Source organism: Mustela nigripes, chromosome 9 (genome assembly GCF_022355385.1).
Source record: "Mustela nigripes isolate SB6536 chromosome 9, MUSNIG.SB6536, whole genome shotgun sequence".
In the NCBI taxonomy this organism is placed as follows: Eukaryota; Metazoa; Chordata; class Mammalia; order Carnivora; family Mustelidae; genus Mustela; species Mustela nigripes.
The window spans coordinates 52126613-52148534 of NC_081565.1; the positions used below are offsets into that span (position 1 = coordinate 52126613).

Consider the following 21922-nt stretch of genomic DNA (forward strand, 5'->3'; position numbering starts at 1 on the left):
CCAAGACAACTCCATGGAGAAAGCATAGTCTTTTAACCAGTGGTGCTGGGACAAGTGGATACCCACATGACAAAGAATGAATTTGGACCCCTACCCGATGCTACATACATAAATTAACTCAAAATGGATCCTTGACCTAAATATAAAAATTAAAGTTGTAAGACCCTTAGAAGAAAACAGAGTAAGGGCACCTGGGTGACTCAGTGGGTTAAGCCTCGGCCTTCAGCTAGGGTCATGATCTCAGGGTCCTGGGATCAAGCCCCACATTGGGCTCTCCACTCAGTGGGCAGCCTGCTTCCCCCTCTTCCTCTGCCTGTCTGCCTACTTGTGATCTCTCTCTGTCAAATAAATAAAATCTTAAAAAAAAAAAAAAAAAAGAAAGAAAAAAAACCAGAGTAAATCTTTGTAAACTTGGGTTAGGCAGTGATTTCTTAGAGATAACACCAAAAGCATAAGTAATAAAAGAAAAAAATTGGTAAATTGAACTTAACGAAAGCTAAAAATTTTTGTAATTTCTAAGGACAGTATTAAATAAGTGAAAAACAGTACACAAAATGGAAGAAAATATTTGCATATATGTATAGCACTTGTATCCAGAACATATAAAGAAATTTTACTACTCAAAAATAAAAAAAAAGAAAAGAATAAACCAACTAAAACAGGCAAAATACTTGAATAGACATTTCTCCAAAGAAGATATACAAATGGCCAATGAGCACAAGCAAAGATACTCAACACCATTAACAATTAGCAAATGCAAACCAAAACCATGATGAGATGTCACATCATACCCACTAGAATGGCTACTATAAAAAAGATGGACAACGTGGGGTGCCTAGTTGGCTCAGTCAGTTGGGCATCCAACTCTTGATTTTGGCCCAGGTCATGATCTCAGGGTCATGAGATCAAGCTCCACGGCAGGCTCCCCACTCAGTGGAAGTCTACTTGAGACTCTCTCCATTTTGTTCTGCCCCTTCTCTCTCACAAAAAAAAAAAAAAAAAAAAAAAAAAGATGGACAGGGACACCTGGGTGTCTCAGTCAGTTAAGTGTGTGCCTTCAGCTTAGGTCATGATCCCAGAGTCCTTTTTCAGTGGGGAGCCTGCTTCTCCCTCTGCCTGCTGCTCCCCCTGATTGTGCTCTCTCCCTCTCTGACAAATAAATTAAATATTAAAAAAAAAAAAAAAAGATGGACAAGTGCTGACAAGGATGTGGAGAAACTGGAAACCGCATACATTGTCAGTGGGAAAGCAAAACAGTGCAGTCACTTCAGAAAACAGTCAAGTTTTGAGGAAAATTCCTCAAAACCCGAAACTTGGAGTTACCACATGACCCAGCGATTCTACTCACAGAGGTATACGCAACAGAAATGAAAACACAGGTCCACAGAAAATCTTGCACAAAAATGTTCATAGCAGTATTCTCCATAGTAACCCAAAAGTAGAAACAAACCAAATGTCCCTCAATGGAAGAATAACAAAACTGTGGTATACCCATACAAGAGAATACTACTGAAGCTAAAAAGGTACAACATGTTGAAACATGCCACAAGATGAATAAAACTGAAATCATAAAGGTCAATAAAAGAAGCCAGGTAAAAAAGGCAATACACATGATTATATCTGTATGAGATGTCCAGAATAGGCAAATTTACAGATACAAAAAGTAGATTATAGCTGCCAGAGGTTGGGGGGAATGAGGAATGGAGAGCGACTCTTAGTGAGTACAGAGTTTTTGTTTGGAGTAATAAGAACTAGTTCTGGAATTATGGAATTAGAAAGAGTTGATGATTGTGCATCCTTGGAATATACTAAAAACTATGGAAAGAATTACATGTGATGTGAATTATATTTCATTAAAATTGTAATTTAAAAAATATATGTAGGCAGGCACTCTCATCTAAGCACTTGAACTCCTACTTGAATCGTTCCGAAGTAAATAAACTTAAGTCAATGGAGGATTGTCAGTGGTGAAAATTATTGAAGGGGAAAGCGACACAAGGTTTCCGCTGTCGTTAATGTGACATTCAGGAAGACTGTGTCAGACTTCCTCAGGAGTTTCTCTTATTGGGAACAGGGATTCTGCCTCCCTACGGATTAGAGAGAAAAAGCCCTACGGACTAGGAAATGACTTTGAAGCTGACACTGGCATCCACGTGCTGGTGTTGTCACATGCAGCCCTACAGGATGGGGGAAGGGAGGAGGCAGAGGCACGCAGATTGTAATGTAGATGGAGCCCTCCGGAGCTGTGCTGGTTCGCGTCCCCATGATGTCTACGTCCTTCAAGGGCTCTTGGACCCAGACACACCTCAGTAAGAACATCACCACCATTAATTATCTGAAAACACAATTGTAGTGTTGACTGTGAATGTGAACTGTGCTTCAGAGGAACCTCTCTCTTGTCTTCAGAGCACATATGTCAAGTATTTCTTGCCAGTCTAGAGGAAAACCTAAGGGCATTCATAGGTGGCGCTTCTGTAACCATAAAACACGTACAATGAGTTCACTGGTTAGCTGTACATCAAGGTTGCCAGAATGAACTGTAGCCTTTAAACCTCAGGTCCTAAATGATTTGCAGAGTGTCCAAGTTCAAGAGCTTTCCATGCACACTTTTACTGTGGAAGCCTCTTACTTTCAGACCATAAGTGAGCTTGGAAAAATAACTAATAAACGTACTTTGCTTATTGTTGGAAGAACCAGATATCCTATTATACGTACTACATTTATTTCTTCTGTGCTGCTTTTTACTAGGCATCCAATATGATTCCAACCCTTCTGGATTGCATTTCAGATCTTTCCCTTCTACAGATCCCCCAAAATATAGAAGGGGTCTATTAAGGACAGGGAGCGCCCTTTATATTCTTGTCATTAGTGAATATTTATAAATATCTGATCGCTCTTAACCTGTCAGCTCAGTCTTCTTCAGATCTAAATAAGACTTTTTATTTTACATAGTTTCCTACAGCAGCACAACATTTCTGGAGCCGCTTCACTGGGAGGATTCTGTCAACAATCAGCATTCCACTGGCATTAACATGTGATAAAAGACAATGAAGCATGACTCAATTAAACGGCAAAAAAAAAAAAAAAAAAAAAAAAAAGCATCTTCAGATAACATTAACCCGGTAGTCTTCAAAATATACATGGGGCTTCTGCTGCATGGCTGGCATTCAGGTCAGCGCTTGGAAAACATATGCCTAAGCATTGAACAAACCCACACACAAGATGATTGAGAAGAGAAATCAAAACTCTATTCTATTTCCTTCTCTGACTGTATTCAAGTATTTCATAACTTCAGAGTACACGGTATCCATTAAGTCTCCCTGCTGCAAAGATGAAGAACAAAATTTCCCTTCAAGATGTCAATGCCGGGCACCTGGGTAGCTCAGTTTGTTAAGCAACTGCCTTCTGCTCAGGTCATGATCCTGAGTCCCAGGGTCAAGTCCCATATCAGGCTCCCTGCTCATGGGGGAGTCTGCTTCTCCGTCTAACCTTCTCCCCTCTCATGCTCTCTCTCTCTCAAATAAATAAAATCTTTAAAGAAAAAAAGATGTCAATACAAACTTAATTTACAGAGAAGATACAGTTTGAGGACCCTTTAGAGTGAGAGCTATTTAAAACAAATGGACCAAAAGATTATGTGGGGAGTCGTTCTGAGAACATTCTTCAGTAGGCACTCATGGACACCTGACACTGGGGTATGCCAATCAACACATATCCACAACCAGAAAAGAGTCCTAGAATAAAACTGCCAAGGCTTGAGAGAGAAGATGGAACTCTTCTACCAATAGGTCGATGTACACATTTGTATCTCACATAACTGACCAGGAGGGCTGGATATGTTCCTTATAGAACAAGAGGGTTTTTTGTTGGTTTGCTTTGTTTTTTGCTGTACTTGAAATATGTAATGCTCTGGGTTTAAATCATCAATATTTTAGGTTTTGTTATGTTGAACACGTAATCATTTCAGTGAAAATTGCTCCTGTTGAACTAAACTATTAGAAAAAAACTATATGGTTTCACCAAAGTAATAATAAAATAGATTCAAACAGTACACAATAAAATTTTCAAAGATTTTATTGTTTGGGGAAATTATTAAAATTCTTTTGCTTCAGTTGTAACAAAAGGCATAGATAAATGGCCAGGGACATATATTGAGCTCATGAGTAACTAGTAAAGGAAAATGCTCTGGCACAGTTAAGATATGACTTATAAATTCCAAATCATTACTTGAAGTTACGATTAATATAATTTCTTTCAAGCTGAATTTCTTTTGTAAGACAACTATAAAAATATGCCAATGAAAGTGGGAATCAGATAAAAACAATCATTTATTGTTTTTAAAGATTTTATTTATTTATTTGAGAGAGAGCACGAGCAGGGGGTAGGAACAGAGGCAGAGGGACAAGCAGGCTCCCTGCTGAGCAGAAAGCCTGATGCAGGACTCGATCCCAGGACCTTGGGTTCACGACCTGAGCCAGAGGAAGCTGCTTAACTCATTGAGCCACCGAGGTACCCTAAAAACAACCATTTAAAGTGGGCCTTTAAGATAAATTTATACATTAAAATATACTTTTTTGATACTGTAGAAATTAAATTAACTGTCGAAATCATAGGTTCATTTAAAACCATCAAAAATGGGGGTGCCCGAGGGGCACAGTCTGTTGAGCATCTGACTCCAGGTTTTGGCTCAGGTCTTGATCTCAGGGTCATGGGATCAAACCCCATGTGGGGCTCCACGCTCAGCACAGGATCTGCTTAGGATTCTCTCTCTCTCTGCCCCTCCTGCTCATGCTCTCTCTCTCTCAAAATAAAAAAAATCTTTAAAAAATTTAAAAATAAAGTAAAATTATCAACAGTGATGGCAATTGAGTGACTAAAGGCCCTAATATAGACCATTACTGTTTGTGATACTCAGAAGCCAGAAATATAAAATGGGAACCTGAAAAAAAATTAAGAAATTCAAATTATGAAGGCAATGAATAAGGATAATTTAAAAGAAGGAAGGATTTCTCTGTTCAGAAATATTAAAATATTAATGTACTAATCTCGTAAAAAAAAAAAACCACTCAAATTTTACTGGTTGTTTTAGTTTCCTATGGCTGCTGTGACTAATTACCCCAAAGTGTGGTTTAACGAATGCAAAATGTATTCTCTCACTGTTCTGGAGCTTCAGAGGGGAGAATCTATCTCCTGACCTTTTGTAGCGTCTAGGCACCCCTGTAGTTCTAGGAGCGTGGCCCCTTCCTCCACCTTCAAAGCTGCACAGAACCTTCTCCTCTCTGTAGTCAGATCACCTCCTGCCTCCCTCTCTCATTAGGACACCTGCGATCCCATTAGAGCCCACCCAGATCACCCAGGATAATCTCCCCATCTCAAGTTTCTTAATCACATCTGCAAAGTCCCTTTTGCCATGTAAGGTAACCATTTCAGGTTCCAGGGATTTAGGACGTGGATGTCTTTGGGGTCATTGCTCAGTCTACCATACCATTGGTCCAAAAGACATATTTTAGAATTCTCATCCCCTTCCTAGGAGTTGTACAAATTATTGCTTTCTTGATCAGCTTTGCTCAGCCTGTGTCATTATTTTCTACGGACCATCAGTGGAGTGTTGATCATCAATATCTTTCAACTGAAGGTTTATCTAAAAGGATCTCTGGGGTGTCTGAGCCCAAGCTAGTGACACCAGGCTACATCGTGAAGAGCGTTGCTTTGAAGGATAGGTACAAAGTTCACCATTCTTCCCATGACTAGTCATTCAGATGGATGTGTTGTGTTGTGTTTTGTCTTGTCTAATCAATGGATAAGTGATGTAGATTTCAAACCAAACACACTTCTCAAAATTATTCCTAACTGGGCAGGATAATTTTTAAAATTTTTCTCTTCTTTAAAGAGTGCTAATTATTTCTTGAGCAGGCCCGGCATAGTGGAAATAAGGTGGGCTTGGGAGTTATAGCTCTGGGCTTACTACTCACTGGGTTACTTTCCACCTTATATATTCAAAGACTTATTTATAAAAAGTGTGCAGTAATAGAGGATCGATTTACCATTGTTCAGTATGGTCTACAGAATGAATTCGGATGTGATTGGCAAATAAAAGAATGTGAGAATAGTAATGATCTCAATAAGTCCTAGGTAACAGCCTATATTATAAATGTGAAATTTTAAATGGTGTCGCTAAGTCTAAAAAAACGCCAGGCATTGGTAAATGAAAGTTACCATTCTGCTGTTTAAATTGTCATTGAACTGGCAACTGCCACAATCTCCCACGCCTCAGCATTTGTATTATGTCATTCCAAGATGCTTATATTAAAAATTCAGGCAAAGCTTCAAGGAGTTAGTGTGACTTAGATATCAGAACAATAACTTTAAGAATCCCTTTGATAGTGACGGAAGATAGAGGTATTTTTCTAGATCACAGAAGGTTAGTAAGAAAATCCACACACTAAGGTGTAAAGAAAAATTCCTTTCCCTTACAAAAATATTTGAAGTCGTTCTCCTGAGAAATGCCTACTTTTATATATCATTCTTAAGGAGGTAAAGAAGCTGCTCGTGCAACCGTCCTTGCCAACAGAACACAGATCTCAAATCCGCAGCGATTGGTCACTAACATGCTCAGAAGCAGTCTAGAGTTTCTCAGATCTCCATAGGATATGTCATTAAATCTTCTCCTCCTGCTGGGTCTGACTTCTGGGAAAAAAGCATATGGTATAAAAATTACTATATTTGGTAGTGAATACTAATGATCACTCAGGAGGCCCATCCTTCAGTTTCTTTAGCCTTTAGCATCTAGTTGGTTATAAATGTGACATGATTTGATTTGATTTAATAATCTTTTTGAATATGTGGTTCAAAATTGACGGTATAAAATGTATCTGTAAAATCAGATGCCCACATATATGGAGAGATATATACATTTATTGTTGGTGTTATCCCATTAACAGATGGTAAAATGAAGGCAAGAAAAATCCAGGACTGTCCAAAGCTAAGTTTACAGAGGTGCTTGTTCCTCTTAAATCAGTAAACTCTGGAAACAGATTCAACACAAACCTACACACAAAAAGAGATGTTAAGTGATATAAGGTAACACTGTTTTTCTATAGTGTGGAAATTGGAAGTGACGTCACATAAACTACAAAGCTGTATATCAACTTCTATACAGATAATGTCTTAATCATTGTACGAAATGACAGAAGAAAGTGTTTTGAAATATGCAGAGATTATTCTATGAACTATACAAAAACAATCAATAATATTTTCTGCATTACAATAAATTTGCAAGTTGAATTTCCCGTGTGTAATGTTAGACAGGGTATATTCTGTAATATTCAAAACCTGGCATGGTTAATAAAAATAATTCCAGGAAAGAACTAAGAGAGGTTTGGTTAAAGATGTAATTTTACTTCACATAAAAAGCTTTCTAAATTACGCTGGCTCAGTACTGTAAGAAATAGGATTGTGTCACATGGTAGGACAGTCATAGTTTCACTTCCGATGGCATAAGTCACTTGGCTAATTTGGCTAATAACATCAATAGTTAGTATACAAATTTTATTTACCAAGGCCAATAAAAAGAATTCTCAGAAGTTGCATTATATTTGGATCAAATGTCACTGTAAAAACAAGAGAAGATAGTTTCCATAATATACACGGTTATTATCTAATGTATCCATAATGAAAAACTCCATCATGAAAAATAGTATAAAATATGGATTTTGTATCAAAACTCTGTCAAAAAGTACAGTTCACATCAGAAGTTAATAGCACCGGGGAGTTAAACGATTAATACAAAAACAAATACATATTACAGATATTTCTTTGTTCTTCACTTACCATGATGCAAACTGCAAGGATTTAACCTTTAAGGGTTAAAGAGTTTAATCAATGTCAATGTCTGATCTTCTGAAGGCGATAAAGAACAGTCTGTCTAGCGATACCCAACAGAACATCACTTTGTCAAGCCACAAAGCGCCCAAAAGCTTGTCAAGTAAGTTACCAGAAACCTCTTTGTGGTTAGAACTCAGCTCCTTCCTGCTTGACCTATTATTTGATATTTGACCACTTGGTTGCAAGACACTTGCTCTTTCTAGCTGAAATGTCACTGGGGCATCTTGTCAGCTCCCCGACATCTCGGCCTGACATACAATTTTACTTTTGTGTGCTACAAGGCAGAAAATGCAGGGCAATGGCCTTGTTTTAAATTCTGTCAGCATCAAAGATGGGCGTCACTCTGGGGTCCTACCAACAACCAAAACAAAAAAGGAGTCTCTTTTGAAGGTCAAAACAGCCATTACCTTGAAGTTTTTCAGCTCGTACTATTTCGTATTACCTGCTCTCCTCGTGTGGGCACTGTCCTTAGGAAGGGCCTAACCATACCTCAGAAATCCTGCCGGCACGCTCGTGTTACTTCCTCATCAAATGCAGACTTGATAAAAGGATGAGTTTTCAGTGCCTGCAGGGACCGGATTCAGCAGTTAACTTAACTTGTTCAAATGGGCAAGTGGTATCATGTAGCTTTACAAGGAGCAACCTGACCTTCTCACATTGACCAGGAGTGACATTATTGTGCAGGAGGGAAAGCAGTCCCATCATTTCTGTTTTGCACAACCTGCTTAAAGTTTGCAACTAAATGCTTGTCTTCAGCCGAGCTGACAAGAGAGAAGAGGGGGCTCAGTGAACCATGGCAGGGCTGCCATGAAATGACAGGAATCATTGGCATACATTTCAAATAGCTCTTTCAATCCTATTAAAGTATTGCGGTCCTGCTTTAAAATAGACAAGTATGAAACAACTTTGATAGATAGAGACTAAAATGGCTTATTGATTTTTTTAAGTCTGAAGGAAATTACCCAAAATGTGTCATTCTTTAACATTTAAAAATATGTTACATAAAAATGAGCCACTGCGATAATAAATAAAACTTAGAAGGAAAAGAGTTGGTTATTTCATTATTCAAGGAGACTTAGGTACCTGCACACATCAAGATGTCACACGATTCTTAAAAACCCACTGCCACTTGTGCTGAAACAAAATTCAACTGATAAGAAAAATCCCCCTTCAAAACAATTTTAATTGTACTGTTAACTCTTCCTGCATTTTTTGTTTGTTTATCTCATAAAGTCATTATCCAATCTGAGTTGGTCGTTTGGCATTGGCAGACATAGTTGCTGAAGAGGAGTGAGATGACGTCAGAGGATTTATAAATGTCTCCTTTAAGAAAGTGTAAGTTGTGTCCAGTTCAGCTTGCAAAGGCAAAAAATCCCCCACACCAACTGTGTCCGCAGGAAGAGCAGCTCTTGAAGGAATGGAGAGATTTGAATGGTCTCGTGATCCTACCTACAGTATAAAGAAGAAAAAACAAATAAACATAGAGTTGAAAGTGCAGAAACAGAATAAAAAACCAGGAACAGGGAAGTGAGGCCTAATAATCATTGTAGCACAAGATGGGGTGGAAATGTTATTTTTAATTCTGCCATTCTGCCAGTCTGCCAGTCTGTATGAAAATATGTAAATATTAAATTTTTTCCCAAGCATGTGTTCGAAGTCATGAACTCTGCTGGAGTTTGCCTAAACACTGAAACATTGTATAAAACTTTTATAAAGTTATTGCATCAAACAGTCAGTGCAATTGGGCCTTTTTGCCTCTACTTCCATAGGCAATCTCTAGAAACCAATGCCAGGAGTGTTTATTTCATTATGCTATATAATATGTGCTCTGTAATATGAAAGATCCGACTGCTTAGAAAATGAACTGTGGGTATTTATGTTTTTAAAATCTATCAGCCTGTCTCATTTAATTGACAAATATGGCCCAAAGAAAAATAAGTCAATTCTAGTGACCTCTAGGAAATAGTGCAGTGAGAAATAAAATGCCAGGGAAATGAACTCTTTTGCCTTTTCCTTTGATAATAATGCCACTGCTCTGTTTCAATAAAAACTGTTCTATTAAAAGTATTTGGAAATCATGTATCAATATGTGGGATTGCAACATGGAAACTATTTGCCACATATTTTAAAACATTATTGGTTTCCAGAAACTACTAGAAGTCAAATCAAGAAAATCCACACATCCCTGATGTACTTGAAAACAGAATTAATATTTTGATGAAGCCTTCAGTAACACTGATAACCAGTAGTTAACCTTAACATGAACGAAGTCTTATCAGTAAAGCAAATAGGTATTGTTATTTTATGATATTTGTTGATAGTAAGTAACTATTGATCAATCGTAGGTCAGAATTTTCCAGATTTCCAGCAAATAAATGTTCTTGAGTTAATAAGCCTAGCTATAGGTATCTCCATAGGTGTCTCCATTAAAAACCACACTTTACATTTCAGAGTTTAAAAAAAAACCAAAACCCTCTTTTTGGTAGATTCTCTTATAGTTTTAGCAATAAAATTGCAAGAACTATAAGGATCTGCTTTATTATGTCACATTCTATAAAACCACTCCTACATGCAAAAATAAGAGGGAAGCCATCACTTGCTTTAGGAAAATATTAGCAATGCAACTGTTGTATATGTTACCAATTTTGTGGATTTTTTTTTTTAACTACAAATGGAGAAAAATCGATAGCTGCATCTAACACCTAGTTCAGCAATTTTCTTTGATCTCTGTTCTTTTGATTTCTTGATACTCCACTGCAAGCCTACAGCTGACGGAAATCATCCCTTTTCATGCTGAAGTTAAAAAAAAAAAAAACAAAAAACACCTAAAATGACCACTTGAATGACGTTACGAAGGAGAGGGGTTAGCTGATCCCGACGGAAGGAAAAGACATCCCGAGATCAGGAGCTGACCCTGATTAGCAACGTTAATAAGGTTTCATTTGCAAAACTGGAATACTGGACCCTGAACAGAGGCATCTCATTCCATCTGAGGCCACAGTTTCAAATTCTTGCACTTTTACAGCTCTTAGAATCATCTTTTCTCATTTTTTTTTCCTGTATGTCCGAATGGGCAGCATCATACCTGGTTGATATTGCCACTATGAGGACTTTATTGCCGTCTACTAACTTCTCCTTCTGTCAGACCTGAGGGAAAAGGGAGATCCAGAAAGGCAGGAGATGGTAGGGCCTGATTTTCTTCTTAATCAAACTGAGCCACAGTATTCTTTATTATGATATAAGAAAACCATCAGGCGAGGCTTCAAAAGTTTGTTGTTATGTCTTTATATCGCAAGTCTGGTCAAAGAAAACTATACATGAGAAGAGAGAAGTGTGCAAAAGTGGACCAAGGTAGGTCAGGGAGTCTCAGAGGGTATTTTGTTCTGATGCCTTCAACCAGAGCAACAGAATCGCGCCACACGGACCAGTCATCCCTATTGGCAATATTAAAGGTATACGTGATTTACTCCAATCTGTATTCTGTTCCTGTAAGTTTCCTTTCTTGTTCTCATGATTCCATCAACCCAGCACATTATACATTAGGGAGACTGTCCTTTAGGGAAGGCCTCTAACTCATTTCTCATTAGTATTCAATGGATCTTGGTACTTTATAGGAGGGGAGTTCTTTTTTGCTCATTTCTCCTTAATATTCGATGGATCTTGGTACTCTATGGGGGGGGGTCCTCTTTTGCCCTGTCTCATCTTAACTTTTTAATATGTCTATTTTTCTACCAGGTTGACCAAAAGCATCTTTTCATCTAATCTAACATTTTTTTTTTTAACTACATCATCTTGAAATGGGATGTTGGGTATTTCCCTAGTATTTCAAATCAGACTCACTTTTTGCATGTTAGCTTCTGAACTTTTATGTCTTAACAATGGAATATAACTTTTAAAAAAGAGATTTTTTTTTAAAGATTTGCACTCCCAAAAGGTATGCCCTCCACCAAGTGAACAGATTGACTTTTGTGTAAATAAAAACACATTTTTTTTTTTTTGGTAGGGTAATTTGCTATACTCCATACATTCCTAGAAAATAGGGGTTTTTTTCCCCCATGAAATGGGTGGGTGGGGGGGGATCTGATTTTTAAGTCACTTAATAGCTTGTAAACAAGACAGCAAAAATTCTGGTGAAATCTTGATTTGAGAATGTGATGCTAAAAAAAAACAAGGAGGGGAGGGGGGTTAAGGGATGGGGTGATGGACATTCGGGGAAGGGTATGTGTTATAATGTGCACTGGGTATTATGTAAGACTGATGAATCAGAGCTGCACACCTGAAACAAGTAACACATTATATGCTTAAAAAAAAATTCACCAAGAAAAAGTAAATATGAACTTTTTTCTTGTTACAAATAGTATCCAGAAATATATCATAAAACTTTTAATATAACACAGACAGCAAAAGACAGTTAAATAACTTTTTTATCAGAGACCATTAAAAGTTAATATTCACCGCCTGATCTTATATTTTAAATCCGTAAAGTCCATGGTCATTTGAATTACTTTTTAAACTGCTGAGGTGTTCTGATACTCTCTCATGTAAATCTAAATTTAAGCAATTTTTCAAAAAGAGATTAGTTACCTGAAATAAAAGCTAGGTGTCAGGTGAATCTTTATGGAAGCACTTTTATTTACTCAATAAGCTGTAAGTGATTCTATTTGAACTGTTACAGTCCATCAGCTAAATACATATTCACAATACAGAATGTGTTCACTACATTTCTGCATTTTAAATTTTTTATGAAATACAATAATTGGACATGTCTAATAGCTATTTTTCAAGGCTTTAATACCTTAGTCTTCCAAGAGTGTTTTCCCAACAAAAAAAAGTAAATAAAGCATTAGTCTAATAATACAATAATCACTAGATAAGTTGTCTATAAATGAAAGCCAGCCATCTTGCAGACCAAGGCTCCCAAAACAATAACACCAAACTATTTGTCTCCAATGTGGCACATACGATCAAGTTAAGTCTTCTGGAATCTAGTATTCTGAAAAGTGCACGGTAGTGTGATTTAGTAAGCTGCATGCTTGGGTTTCTGCCAGGCACATCATAGGAGCTGGACTGGAGAGCCAAAGACCACGGTTTTCCCTCCCATTTCTGTTGCAGTCTAGCTGGGCCATTGCCGGCATGGGAATTAGTCCATCCACATATCACATCCCCTTACCTATAAAATAAGGAGCTACACCCTTTACAGCTCTGAAGTTCTACAGATCCACCAAATTCCATGTATGATAGCATATGACATAATCTTAACACCCAAATTTTGTGAACAATGTTAACCCACAAATCAGTTTTCCAAATACAGTAGTTCAAATTTTGAGGGGACAAAGAGAGGAGGAATGCACATTGCACATGGTTCTCTAAAAGGTTGCACAGAGGGATGCCTGGGGGGCTCAGTTGGTTAAGTGGCTGCCTCGTGCTCAGGTCAAGATTCCAGGGTCCTGGGATCAAACCCCACCATGGGGTTCCCTGCTCACTGGAAAGCCTGCTTCTCCCCTGTCCCTCCCCCGACCTTCATGCTCTCTCTCACAAATAAATAAAATCTTTTTTTTAAGTGCACAGATAACAAAATTAGCCACAGTTTAGATGATGTGGCTTCATTCAGTTAAATTCTGTAGTACCTTTTTTATGTCTTTGACGCCCATGATGATGTTGGAAGTTCTGTAAACTATTGACCGGTCTCAAGTAGGTTGTGCAAAGACACATAAACTGATGGAGAAATCCAAGTACCCACCAGAGGGCCTTCCCGTGAGGCTCTCGCCATTACTACTCTATCTACTACAGCGTTCTTACCACTGGAGACTCTGAATGCAATATCACAGAGTATTCCACCTTCCACAGACTTCATGTTAGTTAACCAAATTCTACCCATCTTCCAGTTCCACCATGCTGGTGTCATGGAACATTGAAGTCTGCACGAAGTTGGCAATTATGGCAATAATCATATATATAGTTTTCTCTTGTGGAATGATCTATTATATACTTGAAATATATATTTATATATATGTATTTGTATGTGTATATGCATATATATATATACACACACAGGCACATATAACTATATTATACTATATTATATACTACTATATACTATATACTACTACTATACTATAACATGAACTTGACAAATATTTGTGTGTGTATTATATGTACTTGCTACGTGCATACATTATATATACACACACAGGTACATATATATGCATGTGTACATATAAACATACACATACACCTGCTATCACATCATTAAATATTTATTCCTTGTAGCTACCAATCCTAACTTTGAGTTACCAGTGCCAAACCTGTAGGGATATTTCATGCATTCTTTTCCCTGTAAGTCAAGAAATCTTCCTGCAGACCAGTTTGGCTCTTTAGCTCATTCTCATCAAGATATGTGGGATACGTGAGTCAGGGGAGTATTGTAAAGGAGTTTCTAGATAGGGAACAACTTAAGAGGCCTTGAACTGAGAGTTTAAGAAGGAAGGGCAACCAGAGAAATAGAAGCAAACAGAAAAGAGAGATGGCAGATGTTAATAGCATACTTGATTCACGTTGCAACAGTTTTGTCCTCAAGTAGACATTCAACAATGGTTCAAGAGCCGGAGCTCTAAAGGCGATCTATCTGGGTCAAGTTTGGCCTTGACTGCTTGGTTAATGCAGCAGAGTGACTGGAAGAGCAGCCTTGAGTCTTTGTGGTGCCTCAAAGCACGTCCTTGGCTATGGGCCCATAGGGCTCTTTGTTCCCCTTGTCCAGCTTTGTCTACCATTTCCTCCCTCGTACTCTGCAATCCTGTCAGATGGAACTTGTGAGCCCCTTATACACCTTTAATATCTATTATTTCATTTAATCCTTATAACAATCCTAGGAGGGATTATTCTTCTATATTATTCCCCACACTTCACACCCACCTTCTACCTGTCCACTGCGGAGTATCCTTCTGTACTTTGTGAGATGAGGGCTCCCACCACCTTTCAGACTCTGCTCAACGTTTCCTTCTTTGTGAGGCTGTTCCATTTCCCCGCCCGCCTTTCCCTAACACCCAGTCACACTTCTACATTCCCTCATGAGTGTCTAGTTTTCTATTTTTACTTATTTGTATGCATTTACAGCTCCCCTACAAAATTATGAGTACCAGGGGCAATGGAATCAGGACTTTGCATTCCTAGCACTTAGCAGTGTATCGGGGGCTAAATAAGATTTCTGATGAACAAACAGCTCACATGGTGTTGGTCTCCTATGGCTAATTGGTCATTTCATGTATATACAGATTCTGCCCCCATTCAAAGCAGCACAGTATACTGGAAAGGATATGAACTCTGAAGTCAGAGAGACCTTGGGCTCCATACCTGATCCTGCCACGTATGAACTGTGAGACCTCTGACAAGTTACTGAGCCTGTGTCAGTCTGCATCCTTAACTGTGAAGGAGGAAGAATAATCCCTCCTAAGGTTGTTACAAGGATTAAACGAAAAAAATAGATATAAAAGGTAAGTATTCCCTTCTTCCCCTTTCCCTCAACTCTTCTCAGATGACAATAAATTCCAATTTATAATTTATAATTATAGCTAACATGTACGAGCATATATGTCAGGCACTGTGCTAGACATTATCTTGATTCTCACAACAACTCAAAGAGAAAGTACTACTGTCACCCTCATTTTGCAGTTGAAGGACCGGGGCTCAGAGAGTACAGTAAATTGCTTCATGTTGCACAGTGGGACATGGTAGACAAAGGTGTGACTCTTGGTCCATCTGATTCTTCTTCAGATGGCTTGACCACTACCTTATCATGCTGCCCAAAGAAGACTGGCTCGGGCTTAATTTATATCCAAAACTGTTCCATAAAGAGAGCAGTGGTTCAACAAATCTCTGTGAAGCTGAGAAATAAAAGTACATAGATTATACTAGAGGATAAAAATAAATGTTTATATTTTTGATAACATATTTTATTATAGTCCCACATTTGACTATCAATGGTACTGGAGTAAATAAATAGATTTTGCAGCATTTACATAAAATAAACGTTCTAGTCCTTCACCAAAGGAGCTTGTATATTGCTATATTCAGAGATAAAAGTCAGCACTGAAGTTTTAAGTGATGCTTGAACATTTAAACTTTAATTTTAAATTACTTTAAAGATGTCTTGTGCCTGACAAGATAACAATTCCCATTTTCTTCTGTGGATGTTTTGATTTCCTGACATGACTGAGGTTGGAAAAACAGTAGAAGAATTTTCCCGAATAACTTTGGTTCTATCTTCTTCTATTTTCTTTCCCAACCCTGTGCTCCTCGCCAGCTCCCGCCCTGGTAATTCTGATACACCTGCCAGGAGCAAGGTCAGAAATGGTCAAGAAATGCAAAGGTGACCATTTCTTCCTCTATGTCTTAGAAACACATAGTTGCAAAAAATTCAAAGGGAATTTGAAACATAAAAATGTGTCCACACACTCAGGGATATATGAAGGTACAAAAACTGAATAAATAAAAACTTGGGCAAACTATTTAGAAAAAAAATGTCACTGGAAAACTGAAATGAAAAGATGATAAAAGTAGCATAACACACATGACAGCCATAAGATTGACTTGCTTTTTTTTTTTTTTAAGATTTTATTTATTTGACAGAGAAAGAGAACAAGTGGGGGAGGCAGCAGAGGGAGAGGGAGAACCAGACTCCCAGCCGAGCAGGGAACCCAGTGCGGGGCTCAATCCCAGGACCCTGGGATCGTGACCTGAGCTGAAGGCAGACGCTTAATGATTCAGCCACTCAGGTGCCTCTAGAGTGACTTTCTTAACTGACAATAGACTCATGCTATTAAAGAAAAAAGAAAATCAAATTAGAAAAGAGGCTAAGGGTAGTCTAATATTAAGAAAAACAGTGTGGATGGGGCACCTGGGTGGCTGAGTAGGTTAAAGCCTCTGCCTTCGGCTCAGGTCATGATCCCAGGGGCCTGGGATTGAGCCCCACATCGGGCTCTCTCCTCAGCAAGGAGCCTGCTTCCTCCTCTCTCTCTGCCTGCCTCTCTGCCTACTTGTGATCTCTGTCTGTCCAATAAATAAATAAAATATTTTTTTAAAAAAAGGGGAAAAGAAAAAGTGTGGAGATTCCTAAAAAAATTAAAAATAGAGCTACCCTACAACCCTGCAATTGTACTACTGGGTATTTACCCCAAAGATACAGATGTAGTGAAAAGAAGGGCCACATGCACCCCAATGTTCATAGCAGCAATGGCCACAATCACCAAACTATGGAAAGAGACAGGATGCCCTTCAACAGATGAATGGATAAAGAATATATGGTCCATATATACAATGGAATATTACACAGCCATCAGAAAGGATGAATATCCAACTTTTGTATCAACATGGATGGGAATGGAGATTATGCTGAATGAAATAAGTCAAGCAGAGAAAGTCAATTATCATATGGTTTCACTTACTTGTGGAGCATAAGGAATAACATGGAGGACATTGGGAGATGGGAGAGGAAAAGTGAATTGGGGTAAATCAGAGGGGGAGACAAAGCATGAGAGACTGTGGACTCTGAGAAACCAACTGAGGGTTTTGGAGGGGCGAGGGGTCGGGGGAAGGGTGAGTCTGGTAGTGGGTATTAAGGAGGGCACGTATTGCATGGAGCATTGGGTGTGGTGCATAAACAATCAACCTTGGAACACTGAAAAAATAAAATTAAATTAAGATGCTAAAAAATAAATTAATTTTTAAAAAAGATTGGGTTTAGCTGTAACAAAACTCAAAATGTCAGTGGTTTAAACAAGATAGTTTATTTCTCTCTGATACGACTGTTTGAAGCTATCAGGAATTCCAACAAAAGAACAAAAACCAAGAAAAAAAAAAAGAAGAAGAAATGAAAAGAAAGAAAGAAAAACAAAAAGGAACACAAACTGCCTCTATCTTGGGTTCCATAGCCTTGGTATATGCCTTCTACCTCAGGGCCCAAAATAATTGCTTAAGTTTTAGCCATTTGTCTGCATTCCAGACGGAAGAGAGACAAGAAGGAAGCACAATTTATATTTAAAGACACTTCCTAAAATCACAAACACTTTTGCTTACATCCCATTGGTCAGAAGTTGAGCTACATGTCTAATGAAACTTCAGGGATGTCAAAATTGTAACATCCCCCACCACCCCAAGTGGACCAGGTAATATTCAGAGGTTTTATTACTAAGAAACAATGGGAAAACAGGTATCAGGAAACCCTGGCAGTCTCTGCCTCAGATGTAAATTGGCCTTTTGGTTGGAAAGGGAGGAATACAATAACCAATAAACATGAAAAAGTGCTAAGCCTCATTCATAATTTTAAAAAATGCAACACAAGGGGCGCCTAGATGGCTCAATCGGTTAAGCGTCTGACTCTTATGTCGGCTCAGGTCATGATCTCAGGGTCCTGGGATCAAGCCCCAGGTCGGGCTCCACACTCAGAATGGAGTCCGACTGAGATTGCCTTCTCTCTCTCTGCTCCTTCCCCCCAGCTGGTACAGGCTCTTCCTCATGCACTCTCTCTCTTTCTCTCTCTTAAATAAACAAATAAAAGAGAGAGATACAACACAAAACATACCAATGAAGACAACCCTTCACCTATAAGATAGGCAAAAATATAGATGTCTGATGATACCCACTGCTGGGAGACAAGCTCAGACCACGTAGGCAGGGATGCAAGCTGGTACAACCTATCTGGAAGACAGAATTTTAATTGTACTTGACCACTGATCCAGCAATTCCACTGCCAGGCATTTCTTCTTAGGCCACACTCACAAAAGTTCACCACGGTGAACAGAGAGATGTGTTCACTGAAGCATTTTTGTTTTGTTAAAGAAAAAGAGTTTTTAAGTGAAACTAAAGGACCCCTCCAACCAAGTGCCATTCAAGTGAAATGACACATAGAATATAACCATCCAAAAAAAAAAAAAATTAAGGTGTATATGTAAATACTAATATATAAGTGGAAAAAAAAGGTTTGAAATTATATGTGTGTGGATAGAGAGAACCTACTTATATTTTAAAAATAAACAGAAGACACAGGCGTACATATACTTATTTTTCTTTCTGAAAAAGGAATCACAAGAAAGCGTTCATTATCTTTGGAGTGTGGATGGTGGGGGGGAGTTTTGAAAGTTCAAAATTTTCTTTCCCTGGTTTTTATCTATAAAACTATTTGAACCAGGGCATCTGGGTGTCTCGGTAGGGTTAAGTGTCTGCCTTCAGCTCAGGTCATGTTCCTGGGATCCTGAGATTGAGTCCTGTGTCGGGATCCCTGCTCAGTGTGGAGTCTGCTTCTCCCTCTCCCTCTGCCCCTCCTCCCTGCTCGTGCTCTCTCTCTCTCTCTTGCTCTCTGTAAATAAAATATTTTTTTAAAAAAACTATTTGAACTATGAACAAAGGTTATGAAACTGGCAGTTTGCAAAAGTAAAACTACAGTTGATTAACAAATAAATGATAACCTCCAATAGTCATCAAAAATGGAAAGTAAAAAGGTATTTATTTGTTGCCAATCAAAACTGCATTTTAAATAATTCTGATACTAGATTTAAGTGAAGGTGTTATGAAACAGGCATTTATAAGTTGGTAGTGATGTAGAAATTGATAGAACCACTTGGACTATAATTTGGCAGCTGCCTTAAATGGATAATACTATTTGATCTGACAATTCCATTTATGTCTAGGTTCCTTATATCAATACTAACAGAAAAAATTGGAAATAATCGCAAATGCAACAACAGAAGTATCTTTAAGTAAGCTATAGCCACTTGGCGGAATATTATACAGCCATAAAACTTATGGTTATGGGGGCACCTGGGTGGCTCAGTGGGTTAAGCCGATGCCTTCAGCTCAGGTCATGATCCCAGGGTCCTGGGATTAAGTCCCACATCGGGCTCTCTGCTCAGCAGGGAGCCTTCTTCCTCCTCTCTCTCTGCTTGCCTCTCTGCCTACATGTAATCTCTCTGTCAAATAAATATATAAAATCTTTTTAAAAAAAAAACAAAAACTTGTGGTTATGAACTTATGGATAACATGGACACACGCTTAGGTTTGACTAGGGGTCAGAAAACTTTTTCCGTAAAAGGTCAAATAATAATTCATGCTTTGCAGACCATACGTTCTCTATCATTACTACTAAATCCTGTCATTATCACTGCAAAGCAGCCATAGATAATATGAAAATGAATTAGTATCCCATGTTCTATAAAACTTAATTCCTGAGCACTTAAATTTGGATCTCACATAATTTTCACATCACGAAATAGCCTTCTTTCTCTTTTTTTTCCAACCATTTAAAAATGTGAAAACAATTCCTAGCTTGCAGGCTATACGAAAACAGGCAGCAGGCGGATTTGGTCCACAGGCCTCAGACATTGCCAACCTCTGAGCTAGACCATCTATGTGAAAAGGTTATACACGAAATCACATAGGATAACTTGCTCTGAGTTAGTGGAATTGTTGGCATTTCCCCCCAAAACTTCTGCATTTTCCAAATTACCTACAACAAGCATGCCTTGCTTTTATAACCAAAACCTTTTATTAAAAAAGACTAATTTTATGTATACTGAAACCCATATTCTAGTACAGTTATGACTCTGAAATGTGCAGTCGAAATGAAAATGTAATTGGCTAAAGGCCTCAGAGGGTAGGTCTTTAGACAAGTGGTTTGCAAGTTTCGAAAAGGTCTTAATTTCTTGGAGGCCACTTTCCTATTTCACCTTCTTCCATATCTAACCCACAGCCACAATCTCAAGTGGAGCAAATACAAATAATTATATGGAGTGACTTGTCTCTCGACCCTGCACAAAAGCCACTCCTTATGTAGAGTGGCTACTTACAACTTGTGCGCCTTCGTTTTATTCCAAATAGCACTTCCAGCTGCCAAATTACAACTTCTGTGGTCAGAATGTACACATGTCACACTCTATCTGGGAACCATTAGGCAGAAGTGTTCTGACCACTTTTTCATTACTCAAGAATTTCCTCTTAAATTGCTACACCTTTTTGATTCACTGTCAAAAATTTAATAATAACCTGAAAGCTATAAATTTAGACCTTTTTAGCAGCATGTTTTTCCCTGGGTGGAATTATGACCATGCACTTGCGTAAAGAGGAGAAGGGAAGAACTGTCTAAAATTTAAAGTTGTTTGAAAGAGATGACTTTCCTAAGTCTTAGTGACATTGTACCTGTCGATCACTCAACAAAATCAGCAATAAACTCACATTTGGAAATTGGAAACTCATTTTTTCCCATGCCCCCCCCACACACACTGCTGTTTTAAGTTACATTCCCTCATTCTACTCTATCACACCCAAAATTTCTAGCAGTTCTTCACAGAATGCCACGAACAGTCTTTATTCCCTTTGACTGCTGCTACAGCTGGGTCTTTCTGGAGTGGCTGGTTACCTTCAATTATCTTCAGCTAAAAGAACATGGTCTCTCTATCGCCCAGTGAGAGAGAGACCCTTCAAGATGGAAGACAAACCACATGATCTGAGGTCCACATCTGCGGAATGCCTTCACATCACAGCAAGCACTGGGGAGTATGTTCCAAAACAAATCACTTAGCTGGCAATGACATTTCCTTTACATGATAGGCAGGAATGTTCTTTCTCATAGAAGCGGGCCATTTCCCAAAGTCTCAAACCAAACCCATATCTCTAGGGAGAACATCCCATAGAACTGTGAGAATAACACAGTGACCACAAAATTCCAAAATAATACACCTACAGATTACATTTCAGGAATCCATTCCCTACATTATCAATTCCATATGATGGGTTTTCCCCATGTTTGCATAATGCATAAAACATATCTAAACCCACATCCACCGTCAGGATCCTAAAAATCAGCACTATTCATTAATTCTTTTGAGAAATAACCTATTGAGTGCCTACAAGGTGCCAGATGTTGTCTAGGTCCTGGGAAAGAGTGGTGAACTACACCCACAAAAACTGTGTCCTCAGGGGAGCTCTCACTGTCCTTAACTGATCGGACTCTGGGGCCAGTTCTCCTTCAATAATAATTTGCTGAAATACT

At 38.4% G+C, this 21922-nt stretch overlaps 1 protein-coding gene across 1 annotated transcript in view; it reads right to left on the reverse strand.

Moving 5' to 3' along the window:
• Window positions 1–6907: 6907 nt before the first annotated feature.
• CCDC171 (coiled-coil domain containing 171) overlaps window positions 6908–21922 on the reverse strand; it is a 299561-nt gene continuing 284546 nt past the window's right edge. The window contains exon 25 of the mRNA XM_059411602.1: window positions 6908–9333. Within this exon, the coding sequence (XP_059267585.1) occupies window positions 9121–9333 (213 nt within the window). The 3' untranslated portion in view covers window positions 6908–9120. The remainder of the gene's footprint in view (window positions 9334–21922) is intronic.